This window comes from the organism of the source record quoted next, unplaced genomic scaffold (assembly GCF_019419815.1).
Source record: "Pyrus x bretschneideri cultivar Hongxiangsu unplaced genomic scaffold, Pyrus_bretschneideri_v1 Contig71, whole genome shotgun sequence".
Lineage (NCBI taxonomy): Eukaryota > Viridiplantae > Streptophyta > Magnoliopsida > Rosales > Rosaceae > Pyrus > Pyrus x bretschneideri.
This window is the reverse complement of record NW_025999811.1, coordinates 2,067,602-2,084,974: the sequence shown is the minus strand read 5'-3', so window position 1 is coordinate 2,084,974 and position 17,373 is coordinate 2,067,602. Positions and strand designations below refer to the sequence as shown.

At 36.1% G+C, this 17,373-nt stretch overlaps 1 protein-coding gene across 5 annotated transcripts; it reads right to left on the bottom strand.

Annotated features, from left to right (window-relative positions):
• Window positions 1-271: 271 nt before the first annotated feature.
• On the bottom strand, window positions 272-16,156 carry LOC103927241 (phosphatidylinositol 4-kinase beta 1-like). Of its 5 annotated transcripts, none has more exons than XM_009336135.3 (17): window positions 15,923-16,155; window positions 13,871-15,403; window positions 12,139-12,330; window positions 11,733-11,781; window positions 10,964-11,096; window positions 10,347-10,803; window positions 9,231-9,311; window positions 9,020-9,139; window positions 5,623-5,692; window positions 4,408-4,505; window positions 4,216-4,320; window positions 3,014-3,067; window positions 2,138-2,281; window positions 1,959-2,012; window positions 1,779-1,853; window positions 1,141-1,224; window positions 272-1,052 (listed from the first exon to the last, which is right to left on the bottom strand). In XM_009336135.3, exons 2-17 carry the CDS (start codon window positions 15,314-15,316, stop codon window positions 951-953), a joined length of 3,264 nt encoding a protein of 1,087 aa, XP_009334410.2. In that variant the 5' UTR covers window positions 15,317-15,403; window positions 15,923-16,155; the 3' UTR covers window positions 272-950. The 5 variants fall into 5 exon arrangements, with proteins under 5 accessions (XP_009334410.2, XP_009334409.2, XP_048430311.1 ...); XM_009336134.3 differs by having other exon boundaries at window positions 13,871-15,362; XM_048574354.1 differs by lacking the exons at window positions 272-1,052; window positions 1,141-1,224; window positions 1,779-1,853; ... (1 more) ...; window positions 2,138-2,281; window positions 3,014-3,067 and adding an exon at window positions 3,508-3,561 and having other exon boundaries at window positions 13,871-15,362; window positions 15,923-16,156.
• Window positions 16,157-17,373: the final 1,217 nt, after the last annotated feature.

Sequence of the window (17,373 nt, the reverse complement as noted above, 5' to 3'; positions counted from 1 at the left end):
ACCTAGTTGGTTCGATATAATTTGTGCCAAATAAATTCAAATTGAACTGCGCCCACTCCTAGTTTAATATGACATCTTAGTTAACCCTAGCACCAGCTTGTCCCAATAAGGTGTTCGTTTTTCCTTTTCACAGGAGAGCGGGTGACGACTCTTATGTAATCGATCAACATGAATAAATTTCCATATTTGGTTTCTGAGAGCGGTTGACGAAAATAACCCGAAAAGTGTTACACTGCCTCCTCTACGTTCATCGCAAATTCTCCTTGTATAATGAACCTGGAATCTACAAATTTCACTATGTAAAATCGGATCAGTTACACATGATACAATCATATAGATTCTCAAGAATTTTGCTGACACGAGCTTTCAGATACAAAAATGAGGGATGATATCCATCACCGGAATTGGAAGAACGGCCACTTTTGGGAGATCGGAACAATTCCACAGTTCGATCCGAAGATTTTTTGTTTCTGTCTGGAAATGGAAGATTTACAGAATTGAATAGTGCTATAACCTTCAGATCACAAACCAGTGTAAAATACGTTCCAATGGCACCGAGAAACTATGGCTTTCGTAGCCATTTGGTTTCTAGTTTGTCCTCAATCGCAATCACTCTGTACAGTATGGGGAGTCCGACAAAGGGGAGTAAGGTCGAACATTCCCTCAAGAATAAGTGAATTCCCCCCAACCAGCAGAGTCCCATATTACATCAAACAAGGGAAATAATCAATACCCTGCTGAGCTAATTTTAGCCTTCTAGATGCTGAATAAGTTTTTTTGCCGATACAATTACAAATTCCTCACCCAGAAAAATAGGCCAAAACCACCGTAAGCAATTCTTTTTTCACCTCAGACGAAAACTCAGGCAGCTCGCACATGCGCTATTGATCAAACACTCACAGAGCTGGCTTTTCCGGATAAAACTATGTGCTTATCAACAAATTCTAACCTCACAATATTCCATTCAAAACCCTCTGATAATAATCATATTGCCTTGTTCGCCATGCGTCCAAGCTGCTGCTGATCAACGAAAGCACCAAGGATACGCATTGCTGATATAAAGCATCAAACAGCACTGTTACAACAATAGCAACGAAACATAGTATACTTGAACAGCAAAATAAGAAAACAAAATCAAACCTCTTCGGTCAAATTCAAGTGAAATCTTTTCCGTAGGTTCTGTATTGTTCGTGTACCACCTTTAAAGCATGGGAAACCAGAGTCCTGGGCCAAAAACATTTTACAACAGTAGCCTGAGTAAACCAACCATCGTGAAAGGGGGTATTTTGATAAGAGATCTTCCCTACTATTGCATGCTCATCAATGGACTACACAGGCACATTGTTGAGTTTCTCTCTTTTTTCCATGAATAACAACATTTTATTGAATTGAAACGGATACAGTACACCCAACACTGGTGAAGATATCAGCAAACAAACAGTATAACATATATGAACAAGCTAAAACAACCAAGAATTGCGAACTAACTACAGCTCTCCAAACCAATAAGGTAAAATAATAATTCCTGATTGTTGAAAATAGTGATTTCAACAAACCCTTTTTCACCTCGTGCCACTGTTAATCCTGACTGTAGGTTTTACTTTAATTGTTCAATCTAACGGCTAAGGAACATGAGGGGTTTTGTATGAGGTGAGAAAGGGCGTGAAAATCATTTCTGCTCCTGAAATTCTGAAGATGGCACATCCTCAAATTTCTTTTCCACATAGTTGACAAAAAGAAAAAAAAGATCAGAGCATTGACAGCTAAATTTGGTTTACCTGCAACATCTCAACAAGAAGAATAATGCGTTCTGCATGCTTCCGACATGTAAGGAATCCTTGAATGCACAGAACCTGAAAACAGCACGAGAGCTTACCCCCAGAAAATATAACAACATCCAAAGACATATAGATGTCCCTGAAGCTGAACAAAAACAAGCTAAATTTTTCTATTGTTACCTTAAAATAATCAAAGAACTCACTAGGAACTCCCTCAGCATCAGAATCCATGACCTAGCGTAATCACATTTTCAACTTAGATGGAAAAAATGATTCACCCTAGAATGTTTACAAGCAGTAAGGAAGATAATTGGACAAATATGGCAACAGATTAAACAATGTAAGCATATGTCTCTTACCTCAAGAAGTTCACGTGTTAATTTGAATGGAGCACTCTCAAAATTTACACCCCCAGGCGAATTGGAGAGCATGAAACCAAAATCAATATGTATAATATGACCTTCTTCATCCATTAAGAGGTTCCCGTTGTGCCTATCCTTTATCTAGACAACAAACACATTGGTGAAAAGTTATTATATGACCTTCTTCAAGGACAAAACAAGGAGAAAAAATCTAAGGATCAAAGGTATGTGAGAAACTAAACGTGCCTAGAGTACATGCTTCTGAAAATGAAAACAAATGTCAAACACACAGTAGATAATTTAAATCTTCATTAACATTTGATATTTTCATACATATACATATGCAACATATGGCAGATTCCAGGGTTAACTTATAGTCACATCTCTTGTGCATAAATGTTTAGGAAAGAGATTATTTTATTATACTAAAGAAAACAATAATGATATTTAGGGACGACAATCTTGAGTATAACAACCAGGAGCAATACATCGTCAGAAAGTCAAGTAATTTCTTAATTGCATTGTTGCTATGAAACTGTATCTCCTTGTACTAGTGACGTAAATGAGAGTTTGCTAACATGTGCATTACAGGTTAACAAGCAACCAACATGAACGATTTTAACCAGACATGAACATGATATCATGAAGGATTTTTTAATCTGAAGCAACATGCACGTGATAAAACATATAAACACAGAGTGATGTACATAACGTATCACATATATACTCAAAATGTCATTTTTGAAACTAACAACTGAATTGAAGCTTAATTTCATTAGAGGTTTGCCCCTCCATGACAGAACTAACACTTAACTTGTTTGAGTTATGAATAGAGAGAGCGAGATGATAGATTTAGAGAAGGGGAAACCATACCTGCAGAAGGTAACACACTAGAGAATATCCAGCCATACTTTCAACAAAATTCCTCTGTAAAACAAATAAAATAAATAAATATATAAATCAAGCCTTTCAATTCACTAAGAACATTAGATTCAGTGAAATTAACCAATTGTAACTAGTAGACAATAAAATTGGCTCATTGCACTACTTGAATCTGGATTCTGGACAGTTTTCCCTAGTGCACATTTTTCTTTAAATTCGTTTAGATGACCAAAATATTGATTGGGTTCATTAGTTGGTATGAGACTCGGGAATCTGGTACTCAAAAAAAGAGAACCGAGAACACCTATATAAAATTTATATAAAGAGACCAAGACAGAAAACCTATTACGGAATTTTAGCCATCAAGGTATCTATTGTTCTTTTCTGCCAAGACTAATCAAAATCTGATAGAATAGAAGATAATCCATGGAATTATACACAACTCACAAGTGAAAAGCACCTTCAAAACCAACTTCATTCGCATCTAACCAAATAAACATTTATGAGTATGCCAAGCTAAAGGTATCATAATTCAAAAACTTCAAAACGAAAGCATGGCTTCAGATACTGCAGAAAGTGGCCCAAACGGATACACATGTACTGTAAGCAGGGCAGTTGGTCAAATGACATTACAAAGATCCACTACATGATAATACCATATGACATTCTTTTGCAATTATATAGAATGCTAACTCAATATGAATCACATTCCTTATTTCAGAGCATATTAATATGCTTCAACAACCAAATTGATCCAAGTCCTACAATGTCTACAAACAACCTCAATCTGGAAACTCTCTATGCTCGGAACCTTAGGAATCTATTGTCAAATAATTATGTCATATTATTAGGAAAGGGTAGAGTGACTATGCTCAATTGACTGGAAAACTGATCCTCCTGTCCTTATTAAACGTCATTACTTCTACAGTTTCCAACACATAACCCTAATATCCAGAAACAGAGAAGAAGAGAGTCATTAAAGGCAATTCTCAGTTCTCAATCTTATCAAGAGTTTCCATATCCTTCCTACCTTCACCCCACCCCAGCACTTCAAAAAAATATAAAATCATATAAATAGAAAAAACAGAGTGTGCACTCCTCCATTGCAATTATAACAATTACCCATGATGAGGATATAGCTGAGCATTAGTAGACATTTTGATAAGCATCTGGTTCATGAAGTGGTAGATTACCTGAGCAAGTTTAAAACTAGGAGAATTTTCTTGGTACTTAGCAGCAAAGAAGTCCCGCAAGCTCGTGATGTTGGGATATCTACTTTTGATAGAATGAATTGAAGCCTACAACACAGCAAAGTATATTATGGATGAGGTGGTGAAGTTTTGAAATTCTTAATTCACTTAAATAGAACAAGAGAACAGAATTACCGTATCTGGAATTGTTTCAATGAGAGCTGTATAAGAAGAAGTAACTAAGACTTCATAGGGGCGCAACCAAAGAGGGAGACCAGCTTCTTGAAATATATCTGCCATCAAATCCAATGTTATAGTCTTCAACTAGTTTGAGGAGTGGGTTCAACTACTGTGAATGCAACAAGGAAATGATTTTGATAAATCTGGAAAGTAACATAACAAGTTGAATTCAGTTCAATTAATATTTCCAGCTTGTTTAATTAACTGTCTAATATGGGACCACAAGAGAGAAACAAATTTGAAACAAAAATAAAAATGAAAATATTGTGGTCGATAAAATTATTGGGATGATGAAACAGTGAGGTTGATAAAAAAATTAATAGTGGTTTGTATTACCAAAAATATCAACATTGGTTGAACAGAAAATGATAGTTAAATCACTCATTTAAAGTTAAATCACTCCTTTAGCACATTAATTGAAGTATTAGATACAATAACATATCTATAATAAGGATGGATCTCAACTAGCTGTATAGTCATTCGGATTCCAAAATTACCTATTTCAGTCCCACAATTGAAGTGAATTAGATGTATTAGATACAATAACGGATATAGGTAATTTTGGCTATACGGATGACATATCTATAATAAGGATGGATCTCAACTAGCCGTATGGTCATTCAGATTCCAAAATTACCTATTTATGTATAGCAGTATATTATGGAATAGTTTTTCTCTTAGTATCTTCTTCTATTTAAAGTGCTCTTATAAGAAAATAACTAGGGCGTGGGAGTTCTGTTTGAAATTGGACAGTTTGATTTGTGCCTTAAAGGCTTAAACCTAGCCCAAACATTTATGGCAGCCGACTCAGTTTAATACCAAGTAAAAACAAGGAGACAACTCTCATCCTTGAGTGCACAACACAAACAAAGAGCATTTCCTGACACACATAGTGCAATCCGAGGGTTAAACTATCAAACAGACCTAGAGGTTCAACTAGCTTTCTTCATGCAGTTTTTGACTGGTTCTCCACAAACTATAATAGAAAGAAAAAGAGACAGAGCTCAATGTTTCCACAATGCATTTTTTTTCCCTATAGGTTTTAAGAATGCATCTTGTTTGATCTAATCAAACCAAAGACTGAGTAGTAAGCGAGGGAGAAGGAAGAAAGAGAGATAGACAGAACTGCCTTCAACGAAACAGAAGAAAAATGATTAGAAAGACACCTACCATAAAAGTGAGAAATAAGTTGCACAGCAAGATGCTCCTGCCTACAATCATCACCACTCTTCACAATAACCTGCATGAAGTATATATGAAGCTAAATACAATACAGCACCAAGAAGTCTTGAACATACAATTGTAGAACCGATAAATGGATAACTATGTACAGAAGAAAACCAAGGACATCCAAACATACACTTTATTTAGATAAACATAAATACCTCAAACATTCTGGAAAAGAAAAAGACAAGCGAAAAAAGAACCAAATTTAACCCTTCCACCCTTTCAAAGGGTGACCAAGTTAGTCTGACATGTATTATTTTGTTATCACAAACAGCTTAAGCTTTTCAGGTCCAATGGTAATCTAATGTGGTGTTGAATCTCTGGTTAAAAACTCTTGGAATGAAAAATTTTATTCCCAATACCCAAATTTTCATATATAGAGTGGGGCTGCACCTATATGTTTCTCGTTGTCTGTCACTGAATGCACAAGTTAAGGCTGCAAGCCACGGCTGGTCTTAGCTCAAGATAAATTGTTGACCATTCCCTAAAAGCTTTAGCCTTTGGGGTCTGGCATTGTACCTGACAGCTTGAGCGGATCTTCAAAGACGTTAGGGGATTGAAACGGGAGGAGGTGTGAAAGAAGGTCCAGTTTTGGTTGGTGCTTTGGGCTTCTGTTTTTCCAGTATTCAGGGACAAGCCTCTATTTGATATTGTTCTAGCATGGAAAGTTGTAGTGTCATGATTAATTCTGGTGTCTTAAGCTAGAAGTAGTTTGTTAAATTAAAATTCTTTTCTCTTCTACTCATGGTGGATTACTTGTCCACTTTTCTGTACAGTTTTTATTATCCAATAAAATTTCATAATAGACTAACAATTATGTAGTTGTCAACCAGCTTCATCTGAAAAATGAGAAGATAAATTTAAGAATGTAATTTCTCAAAATTATGTTTCAAAGTAATCTCACTCAAGTGAGAAAGGGGGCTGACATAGTCACTCAGTTTCCACATTTCCTCAACTTTACTAGAAATCTAGTTCATAAGTCGGGATGGGCAAATACCCATCGGTTATTGTTGAGAATGGGAAAAATAGGACAAACTTCGGAAATCGAAAAACAAATAACCAAGAGAAATAACACCAAGAATTTACGTGGTTCGGCAATATGTGCCTACGTCCACAGGACAGCAACAACAATCTTTCATTATATCAATAATGAGTACAACCAATAATCGTGCCAAATCTCTAGAACTAGGAATTGACGAAAAACCTGAAAGAACAAGAACAAGAAATACACTATCTCTTTTATTTTCTCTCGCACACACTTTACAATATTTTTTCACTCTAATCCCTTTAGTGGTATACAATTTATTGTTTTGCTCCCATCTCAAAACTAGTACAATAGTCCCCTTATATAGACATAATAAAGGTCTTCTTCAATAAGGATTACTAATCCTAATTAGAATCTTGTTATGAATCCTTCTCCAATTGAGAAACTAACTCCAATTGGGAAAACAATTTAATACTCTAAGACAATAATTCATTATAGACGTAGGACAACTTATCATGGGCTGGAAAAAACCCAACAGTTATGGGTAACCGCAGTTTTCCGGCCATTTAAATTTCACGGTCACGGTTATGGGTAACCGTTTTGATAAATAAACGGTTAAGGGTATAACTGTTTACCCGCGAAATTTAAATGGGTGGTTATAGGTATTAACCATGGTTATAAACGGGTAACCGTTTACCCGTTTATTTTATATATGTAAAATTAACACAAATCATGTTCTCTATCGAACAAAACTTATATCAATGCTATTGACTATAGTGCAAACCTGTAGCTAATATAATATAATTTTCCTTAACCACTTTAAATTTCATGGTCCATTATACATATTATGTTAGTACTTTACATTCTGAGTTAAATAACCCAAGAACGCTGTCTTTTAACAGTTTTCGTAACCCAAGAATACTTAGCAAATTTTATATTACCTTCATTGATAACTGCTAAAAATATCGACAGTAAACTATTATTTCAATTATTGGAATGGTATAGGGACTTAAAAAATTAAAATGCGGAAATGTATGAGGAATATACCTATAACGGTGATCAATTGTCAGAAAAAGAAAATTATGACAAATTTTTCTTTTTTAAATTTCAAGTAGTTAAAAAAACACGTAGATGGGAGAAAAATGAGTAAATGGTAAAAAAGAAAGGATAAGCGGGTTAAAAACAAGATAAATGGGTAAACGGGTACTAAACAGTTACGGTTAAATGGGTATGCAGTTATGGGAATGGTTAACCGTTTATAAACAATTATGGGTATGGGTATAACCATTTAGGCAATTAGCCAACGGGATAACGGTTATGAGGGTATGAGACTAAACGGTTATGGATAAATAACCGCGGTTACCCGCCCGCCATAACCGTTTCCCGTCCATATTCATAAATGAAAACCTTACCAACATTCTTCATCATACTAAGGCCTCGTTTGGCAGGTCGTATAAGTGACCGTATAGGACTAATAATATGGACTCAGTCGTTATCCTCGTCTCCTTCTCTCACCGGCTTTCTTCTCCCTGTTTTCTTCTCTCGCCGGCTCTATTCTCTCTTTATCTTCGCTCTCTGTCTGATAATTGGAGACACCCACAACGACAGAAAGACCAGTCGCACCGACCATTGCTTCTCTCTCATCTCACAACATTCGAATCATTAGTTCGTGATATTTGGGAGATTTGGTCATCTGGGAGTTTGAACTTAAGTGGGATTTAGGTTAGCTTTTTGCTGCTTTTTGTGATTGGGGTATTTTTCAACTGGGTTTTAGAATGTTGACTGGGAATCAATGATAGGGTTTGAAGATTAGGAAAGATTTCATCTGGGCAATGTTCATTTGAAATTAGGTTTTGACGTTTTGTTCTACTTTTGGGTGCTTTTTTATTTGATTCTAATTTTGGGGGTTTTGTTCTAAATTTTCTGAGTAGTTGAGGTTGGCGCTGACACTGCTTTTGAATGGCCGACAAGTTGCCGGCTGTCGGATTGGGTCGAACCTCCATGGCTGCTGCTTTTTATTCAATATCTAATTTTATGTTTCTGGTAAGCGGTGGCGATGGCTGTATTTTGAAGATAATATTTGAGAAATATTTGGGTTAACATTTTTTATTTATTTTAGTACTACGATATATCCAGTACTATACCAAACACAAGATAAATAATACGGTCATTAGTCCGATATTGCACCAAACGGCCGATTAATTTAGTCAGTACTATTCGACGACTATTTATCCTCGACAGAAATAGTGAGTACAGTCTGAGCTGCCAAACTAGGCCTAAGTTCTTTTTATAAGGAAACGATTATATTAAAAAGAGGAAAGAAGCAGAAACAAGAAGGAGCGGGGAAGTACTCACGGAGCACAAGTCCCAACCAGGTAACTTGCCATGAATTGAAGCTTTTCTTATTCTCTCCTTCTTTACCTCCCAAAGTTCGCCAGACAAGGCATTGCTGGCCTTGGGAATACCGCCATTAGCCTGGTCAAAATTTTAAATGTTGTCAGATAATATAATTAAGCATCTGCATGATATAACTCTTAACACAATTGCAAATTATTGATATTGTCACCATTGGCTGTGCATCTGATGAATCCTGACCAGCCCCTTTCAGAGGAAGTCCAGGAGGTGCTTCTCCTTTCGCTGCAGCAGCCTGAAGAAAGTTAAATTTTATGAACAGAGCATGGAATAATTAGAATAAATATTCAAGAATACATAAAAGAATCCAAAAATTATACAGATAAATACATTATTTCAGAAAGCATCAATCTTATTTGTTTAACTTAAGGCTTCAATGCCATTACAATTAACCTGTGCATGAATAAGCACCTATGCTATTGCAATGTCAATTTATGAGGCAAGAAATAAATCCGTGCACAAGAGAAGGGAATCAGGTTTGTCTCTCAAGTTGAACAAGAAAAACAGGAAATAGCTTTCCATTTTGCAAGGTGATTCATTAAGTATAATACTGATATGATTTCTTCTCTAATGAAACTCTTATACAAGAATGTCTAAGGTGCCGGATTAAGGTCCTGGTCCGTAAGCATTCTTAAAAAAGAAATAAATCAACAACTCTTATACAAGAACAAGTTTCTCAAGCGTCTGAATAAAATGTTAATGATTGTAATTATAGAGTAAGCAAGATCATCTCAATAGTATTTCACCTCATTATAAAATGGTCAATTTTCAGACAATCTAGAATGTTATGCGGTTAGACAACCAACAAAAGTACAGAGTCAGAAAAGAAAGCACCTGATCAATGTTCCAAGCACAGAATTTGACTATATAATATATTAGAATGACTGGGAGGAGAAAATTGCCCCAAAGAAATGACTATCTTTCTGTGTGTGTTGTGTGTGTGAATAATCAACCTTAGAAAAAACCAGTTCACCAAAACAAATTTGGGTGTGTGTGTGTGTTTATCAGTCTATTGATAGTGGTGAATAAAAAAAACTTAGAGAAACAGTCCATCAAGAAAATATTAAAACCATGGGATTTCATTCTGAAGACAAGAAAAGAGTACTATATGTAAGAAATGAGACAAACATATGCACACTGGAACCAGTTACATCAAATTTGGAGGATATTAGGACAAAAAAGATAAGCAACAAGATAAATGTGGTTTCATTCAAACATCAATAAATGCCAAATTAACATCAATTGGTGATGAAGACCTAACAAAGCCCACCTTTACTTCCTCTATAGCCACTGTACTTGGTACACGACGGTGTTCCTTCCGCCGAAGGGGGCCTTGATCCTCAATGTCCTCCATTCTAACACCAGGGTCTGCTGTAAGCACCACCCTTACCCACTCCAAATCACTCCCTTGTGCACAAGTCGCAGCCTCTCCACGTTGATAACTCCTTGATATATTCTCTGTTTTTACTGTATGACTATGCAATTTATTCTCCACAGATATTTTTACAGTAACAAATTTCACTTTCGCCTCGGAGGTATATGACATCGCCTGGTCAATTGCTTGAGCAGTAGAACTCGACATCCTATCATTACTGTTGCGATAGACCTCCTGGACAGTCCACAAAGGATATGCCCACGGAGGCGGTCTTGGCAGAAGTGCATCCCCATTTGCTAAAGGAATTCCTCCTCGAGAAAGCTTTTGAGAACCAGATGCATCCTTTGGATTGCTTAAACAGTTTTCACAAAATAAAGCAAAAGAAATTGAATATATTTCAGCTTAAAACAATTACCAGGGAATTTCAATTATTAAACATTGTGGGGGGTGGGGTGGGGTTGGGTTTGATTAGACCATAGTGAACTGAAGAAATTAAGCAACTGCAAGCATACCCAGGAATTTCACTTTTCAGGACTTCAACACAGATGAGATACGGTGCCTTTTCCCTAGAATTCAAAAGAACAGCTTCATCTTCCGGTATATAAACCACGCGATACATCCCCTTCCCCATTGGAAAGCAAACTCCTAATATTATCATCAGCAATGTTCAATTAAGAGTATGGAGATAATTGTTAATACAGATGCCCTAAAAGCATAAGACCGTAGAATTTCGCTTAACTAAAAGGGTAAAACAATATGCAGAATAGTAGGAATTCCATCTAATTTCTACGTCTTAGTTTCATTGGATTCCTTTTCAAATAACATTATACCTAGATTCTCATGGAATCAAGACTTTCACATTAAAATAAAAGATTATGCACAAGGCAGACCACATGAATGCACACATAGTAGTAACACCTTCCATGAACATAATTTTGGGAGGGAAAAAGTGAAACAAAAGAAAACAAGATCAATTTATGCTACATGATTCTCAGACAAAAAAAGCATGGCCACATTTTCCAAAGTGTCATGCAGAACAAAGACAAAACAAATCTCAAATCTACGAAAATGATCCCTTCCAAGTATGGCATTCTGTAACATTTCCAATATCTTTGAAATAATATTTTTTGGAACTAATATTATGATATGTATACATATTCCATACTGTTCAGAAATCGAATTTATGGAATTTAGAAAAACATTTCCGCAATCTTTTCAATTTCCCAAACATACTTGGATAAACTTAACACAAAGGGCCCAGAAATGTTGACTAAGAATTACCTCCACCACTTTGAGCCTCAGCAATGTGCAAATTGATCTCTGCAAGTGACTAGATATGCAAGAATAACAAACACATGTCAGACAAAAGATTAAAAGTATGCACGTTTATTTGTGATATGAGATAAAAAGTTAAGACTCCTTGTATTAGGTTTGTTAGGTTCCTTGTAACAGTTAGTATGGAGCTAACTATTAATACAATGAATATGGAATAGCTAGAGATATTGGATTGACTTGAAATTTTACACGTATGGTAAGCATGATTTGAGCATTAATCAACGGAAGGATTGATGGAAAATAAAAAGTTAAAAGATAGTAAATAGTTTTGCATTGCATGTGTCAATTAGCCATGCCCCTATATGCTGTGTGTGCTGAGTAACTGTAAATGATAAGCCAGATGACCATCAACCTCACGAAGAGCACTCTTGCGATCCTCAATTGGAAATATATCCACTAAGCCATAAGATGTCTCACATAGTGACTGCACAAAGTCCAGCGACTCATGATAAGCCCCTTTACGGTATTGGGATGCTGTAGCATTTGGAAGTGGGGGTTTAGCACTTGACCTTTCATTTTGTTGCTTTGGAGAACCAGGGCATTTCTGTCAAAACATAATAACAGTGAATAAATCAAATAAGTTATGCATCTCTTTGAAATGAACTTTAACCACAGTGAATACAATAGAATGTAACTGTATTGCCTATAATTCCCCCATCTTGCAAATGAGTGTAGACTAAGAGGCCAAGAGTTCAAACCCTGCCATGATATGTTGGCAAGATTAGAGTTATCATTATGTCAATGCATGACTCAATATCACAACACAAAATATAAAACAAACATAAGGTAGAATTAACCGCTCTTCTGCTACTGAAGTTGGGGAAATCAACTTCTCTTTCAACCAGTCAAACTAGGGGAAAAACGGCAATATGACCCTACCCAGTCAAAATTCAAATTTGAACACCTCTACCGTTCGTACATTATGTTCGATATACATGTTTTGAAATTTTAACTTACAATGGAGATCAGATAACCGGTTTAAGTTAATTTCACAAAAATGGTATTACAAGGTTCATATAAAAATATTTATATACATTATCACGAGGTTTATATATTAAAAAAAATTAAGCTTTTAAAAAAAACTAAAACTAAATATAAGAATAAACACTGAATTCTTTATGCGTTTGCACATATGTATATATCAAAACTACACTACAGATGAATGAAAATATCAAATCCACAAAATCAGTGTTTCCTAACTTCATCACGAACGTGTTTGGTACTCCATGCCATCCCAGCCTAATTATTTACTGATTAACTCCTACATACCCACCCAATAAACAAAGAAACCCATTATCGACTAACACAAAACCCATAACGTCGGCAACTGCAACGTATGCACGAGATTGGAGAGTTCAGTGGCCATCTAGAACTACATTGCCAGTGGCAATGCCTATATGACCAAAAGTAATGTTCTAATGTTTCTAACTTTCAAGAAAAACTAATTACTAAAACATAAAAATCACAAACTAGATCATACTGGATTACATACACCGACCCCAAGCCAACAAGGCTCCCCACTTTGCAAGGGCACGCGGGGGGTAATGTCTATCGTACACAGCCTTACCCTTGCTTCTTTTGCAAAGAGGCTGTTTCAACAACTCAAACCCATGACCTTTCGGTCACAAAGGAGCAACCTTTCCAATGAGCCAAGGCTCGCCCTTACTGGATATGTTCACCATTGAAAGAAAAATTTGTAATGTAATTCAAGAATTTGACAATTGAGGGAATTTCACACAAAGCAGCGAGCATTTTCAAGAGCTAATTATTACATATTTCAGCTCATAACACCGAATCTAAAAAAAAACTGAAGGAAAACGTTATTTAATTAAAAAAAAAATTAATGTATAGAAAACAACAATCCTTTACAATTTGTGGGAGTAGTGGCTACTAGGCTCTTGTTCTTTCTGTACTGTTCTCTTTATTAGTGGTCTTCCTGACAACTTTGTTTCATTGTCTTTCTTTCAATAAAATAGTCTCCTTCTCAAAAACAAAAGAAAAAAAAAATGAAAAAAAAGCACAAACTGCAAAGCCATACTCCCACTAACAGCAAAGCAACGATAGATAAGTAGATATGGGCTTACCCCTTTGTGTTTTCTTGAACCAAATAGCTCTGAGTCTTCAACTGAACGATCACGGTCTCTAAACAATTTGCGAAAAAAGTTCTCAGTCCCTGGACTACTTTCTAGCAAGCCACCCGTACTGCTGTTTTCATTTGCAACAGTACTTTTTGCATCTTCAGGGTGCACACGGAACAATCTTCGAAACAATGGAAAGTCAGAAGGCTCTTCTTCGTCTCCATTGGCACTCCCTTCCTCGATTTTATCATTCCCATCTTTCTTGTCATCAAACTTATCTCTGAAAATTTTTCGGAAGAACCCCTCTTTTTCATCATCTTCAGCAGATTTCAAACCTTTTTCTTCAGAGTATGGTGCATCATCATCTTCATTCTTATCAATCCGGTCCTTTTTGTCCTCAAACTTCTCTTTGAAAAACTTCCGAAAGAACCCTTCTTTTTCTTCATCTTTCACTGATTTAGAGATTGATTTATCGTCAGAATCACTCTTCCTATCACGAAACAATCTCTTAAAAAAACCCTCTGAGCTTGCTGTCAATTCCTCATCGTCACCTTTACTATCCCTCGATAGCCTCTTAAAGAAGCCATACTTCTCTGCATCATCATCATCCTTCTCTGAGGACTTTCTAAAAGGCAAAGAATCTCTAATCTTAGAACCTGTCTCGTCATCACCTCTACTGTCTCTTAAAAGCCTCTTAAAGAATCCATCTTTTTCAGAGTCATCGTCACCTTTCTCCATTGACTTCCTAAAGAGCAATGCATCCCGAACCTTCGGCCCTGGTATGAATTTTTTAAAAATTTTGTTCTCATCGGGAGAGAATTGACCACCATCCTCTTGCAAATTGTTTACCGATGAAGGCGAGAAAGAAAACGACCTCTGGGCAGGTGGTGAAGACGTTAGCGACAACAATTTCTGTTTTGATGACAATATTCTATTCAATACCTGGTTCTTGCTCCCAGGGCTAGCTGACTCGTTTTGAGGACGTACCAAAGGCGGCCACTCACCCATCAAAGTGGCCGCAATCTGACATTTCTCCTGAATTCTACTAATTCCTTCATTATCATCTGAGTCTTCAAGCTCTGCCAATAAAAACCAATGCACCTTCTGAGCTATCTTAAGCGACTTAGAACACATATCAATAACAAACTTATCCAAAGACGGGCTAGGCTTGTGCACTGACATGTAACATATCTGAAACAAGTAGCTCTCAATTCCAGATAAGGGAAGAGTGTACATTCGATTACAGAGGTAGTCGCGCACCCCCGCATGGTCATGCTTGTACAGGTAGCTAACAGCGATCCACTCGCAGAAAAATGCTGAGTCAAAGAACCGTATGAGCCACCCATTCTCACTGGTGTCACTCGACAGGTTTGTCCGAGAGGTGATCTCTCGGGGCGACTCTCCCTGAACTTTTGAGGACCCAAGGCGGAATTTTAAAATGGTGCCATCCATTCACATTCACTTTTTTTTTTTTAAGATAAAGAAATATGGTAATTACCTACAAAAATTCAAACAAAAACAGCCTCAAACTATATATACCTGAAAAAAGTAAATAGGAAAGAATATTAAGTTCAAATTATCCAACTAATAAACCGTACATAGTACACCTGCTACATCACAATTATAAATTACAATGTAATTCCATTCGAATTAACCATCAAATTTGTACTGTATCGAACTCATAAATGAGAAATGAAACAGGTATTGCATATTCAATAATTCGATTAGCTACTGCATACAACAGTAAATTGTTTAGCATTGAATTCAGCAACACTACGAAACTATTCGATAATTTGCAGTACTGGGTTTAAGTGAAAAATCCTACACACTAAACGAATGTGTTTGACAACAAGATCAATTCTTTGGCATTCATTTGCCCTACAGGGAACCCTAGAATACTACAATAGTCAAATTCTCCAACCCAATCAGTACATTCTACGATCTAACTTTCAACATATCAGCGATTCGAGACAAGTTACTAATATCGAATAGGTGAAACAATGCATACCCAAAAAGCAACAGAAGAAGAAGAAGAAGAAGAATCTGAGCAAATTTTACCTTTCAATCAGAAGCCCAAAATTGCTATATTTCCTCAGAAATTTCGGCAGCGGGAAGTCGAATAGGTGAGAGTAAGGGAGTGGAAATTGAATCAGAAGAAGAAAAGGGGAGTCTTGATTGCTTGATTGCTCCGGAAAATCAAAATTGATGAATGATGAACCTCAATGGACTCGAGAGAGAGAACCCGCGAGACGAGAGAACGTCACAAATGTTGGAGGTTTCTTATTCTTTTATTTTCTTTTTATTTTTAATTTGTTTATATTAATAATTGTTTCCGGATACACGGGTTTGAGCATACGAAGTTGGCCTTCTTGTATTGGGATGGTGTAAGGGTTGGTTTGGTATTACAATGTTTTGAAAAAAAAAATTATTTTTATTGTGCTATGAGAATAAACAGCTGTGAAATAAAGTAGCAGAGTGTTTGGTAAACTTTTTTGTAAAAGTGTTTTTGAAAAAAAATAATAATATTATAGTGTTTGGTAAACTTTTATGTAAAACAGATGTGAAAAAAAACTGGTTTTTCAAAGCTAGATTTTGCAGCTTCTTGTTTTTGGCTTTTTCACCAAAAACTATGAAAAAAAAGCTGAAGTTGAATGTTTACCAAACACAAAAATAACTTCCAGCTTTTTTTTATACCAACTTTTTATCATAATCACCTCAGTACCAAATCAGGTCTAACTCATGTTTTTCCTTCTTTCTAGGCTCGCATTCCTTCTCCATAACTTGTACGATCGATACGATAGGGTGATAAGACCGTTATGTGGCTAGCAATGATGCCACTGTCACGAGCAAGAAGGGTGGAATTCCATTCATGTAATTAGATTCAAGTGCTATGATGTGATGCTTTTTAATGAAGTACAAGCTCAGGATACGGTATCTATAACTCTTGGACGATACAGTGCAAACCAACAAAGACTTAATGAGAAGTTTGAGTAAGATTTCTAATACAGCATCCTCATAAAAACAGTTGAGTTTCCTTTTAGGTTTTGGGGGTTATGCCGCATGATGGTGCCTTAGTTATGTTCACATTTGCATAAGGATAGTTTTCTGCTATCCTATATGTATAATAGTTATAGCTGACAAATAAGAATGAAGAACGAAAAGACTAATTTGCCTCTAAATTTGACGAAATGGTAGATAGAATCTAACGGTGAGGGGAAAATGGCTAATTTTCAAAAGTTTAAGTCTTAATGGGGGTCACAATTTGTCCTTCGAAATATTTTCCAATCATACGTACTTTAGAAATAAGAAAAAAAGTAATTGATCAACTCGTGAAACTCAGCAACCTAACCTGTAAAGACATAAATTAACTGCATCTAATAGGAGAAGGACACGTGAACTTTAATCTCGCTATGACAGTTTTACTCTTCACGTTGTGAGCAAACTACATAATATCTCAAGGGACTGGGGCATCTACCTCTCTTGCAAGTACGAGACATTCGGTTGCCATA

Excerpts from the sequence above, each read along its gene's own strand:
- LOC103927241 (XM_009336135.3), bottom strand. The coding sequence starts at position 15,316 with ATGGATGGCACCATTTTAAAATTCCGCCTTGGGTCCTCAAAAGTTCAG. Across the intron at positions 2,013-2,137 it reads TAACACGTGAACTTCTTGAG|GTCATGGATTCTGATGCTGA; the intron begins GTAAGAGACATA and ends TGATTACGCTAG. Across the intron at positions 1,053-1,140 it reads ACTTGAATTTGACCGAAGAG|CAATGCGTATCCTTGGTGCT; the intron begins GTTTGATTTTGT and ends GCTTTATATCAG.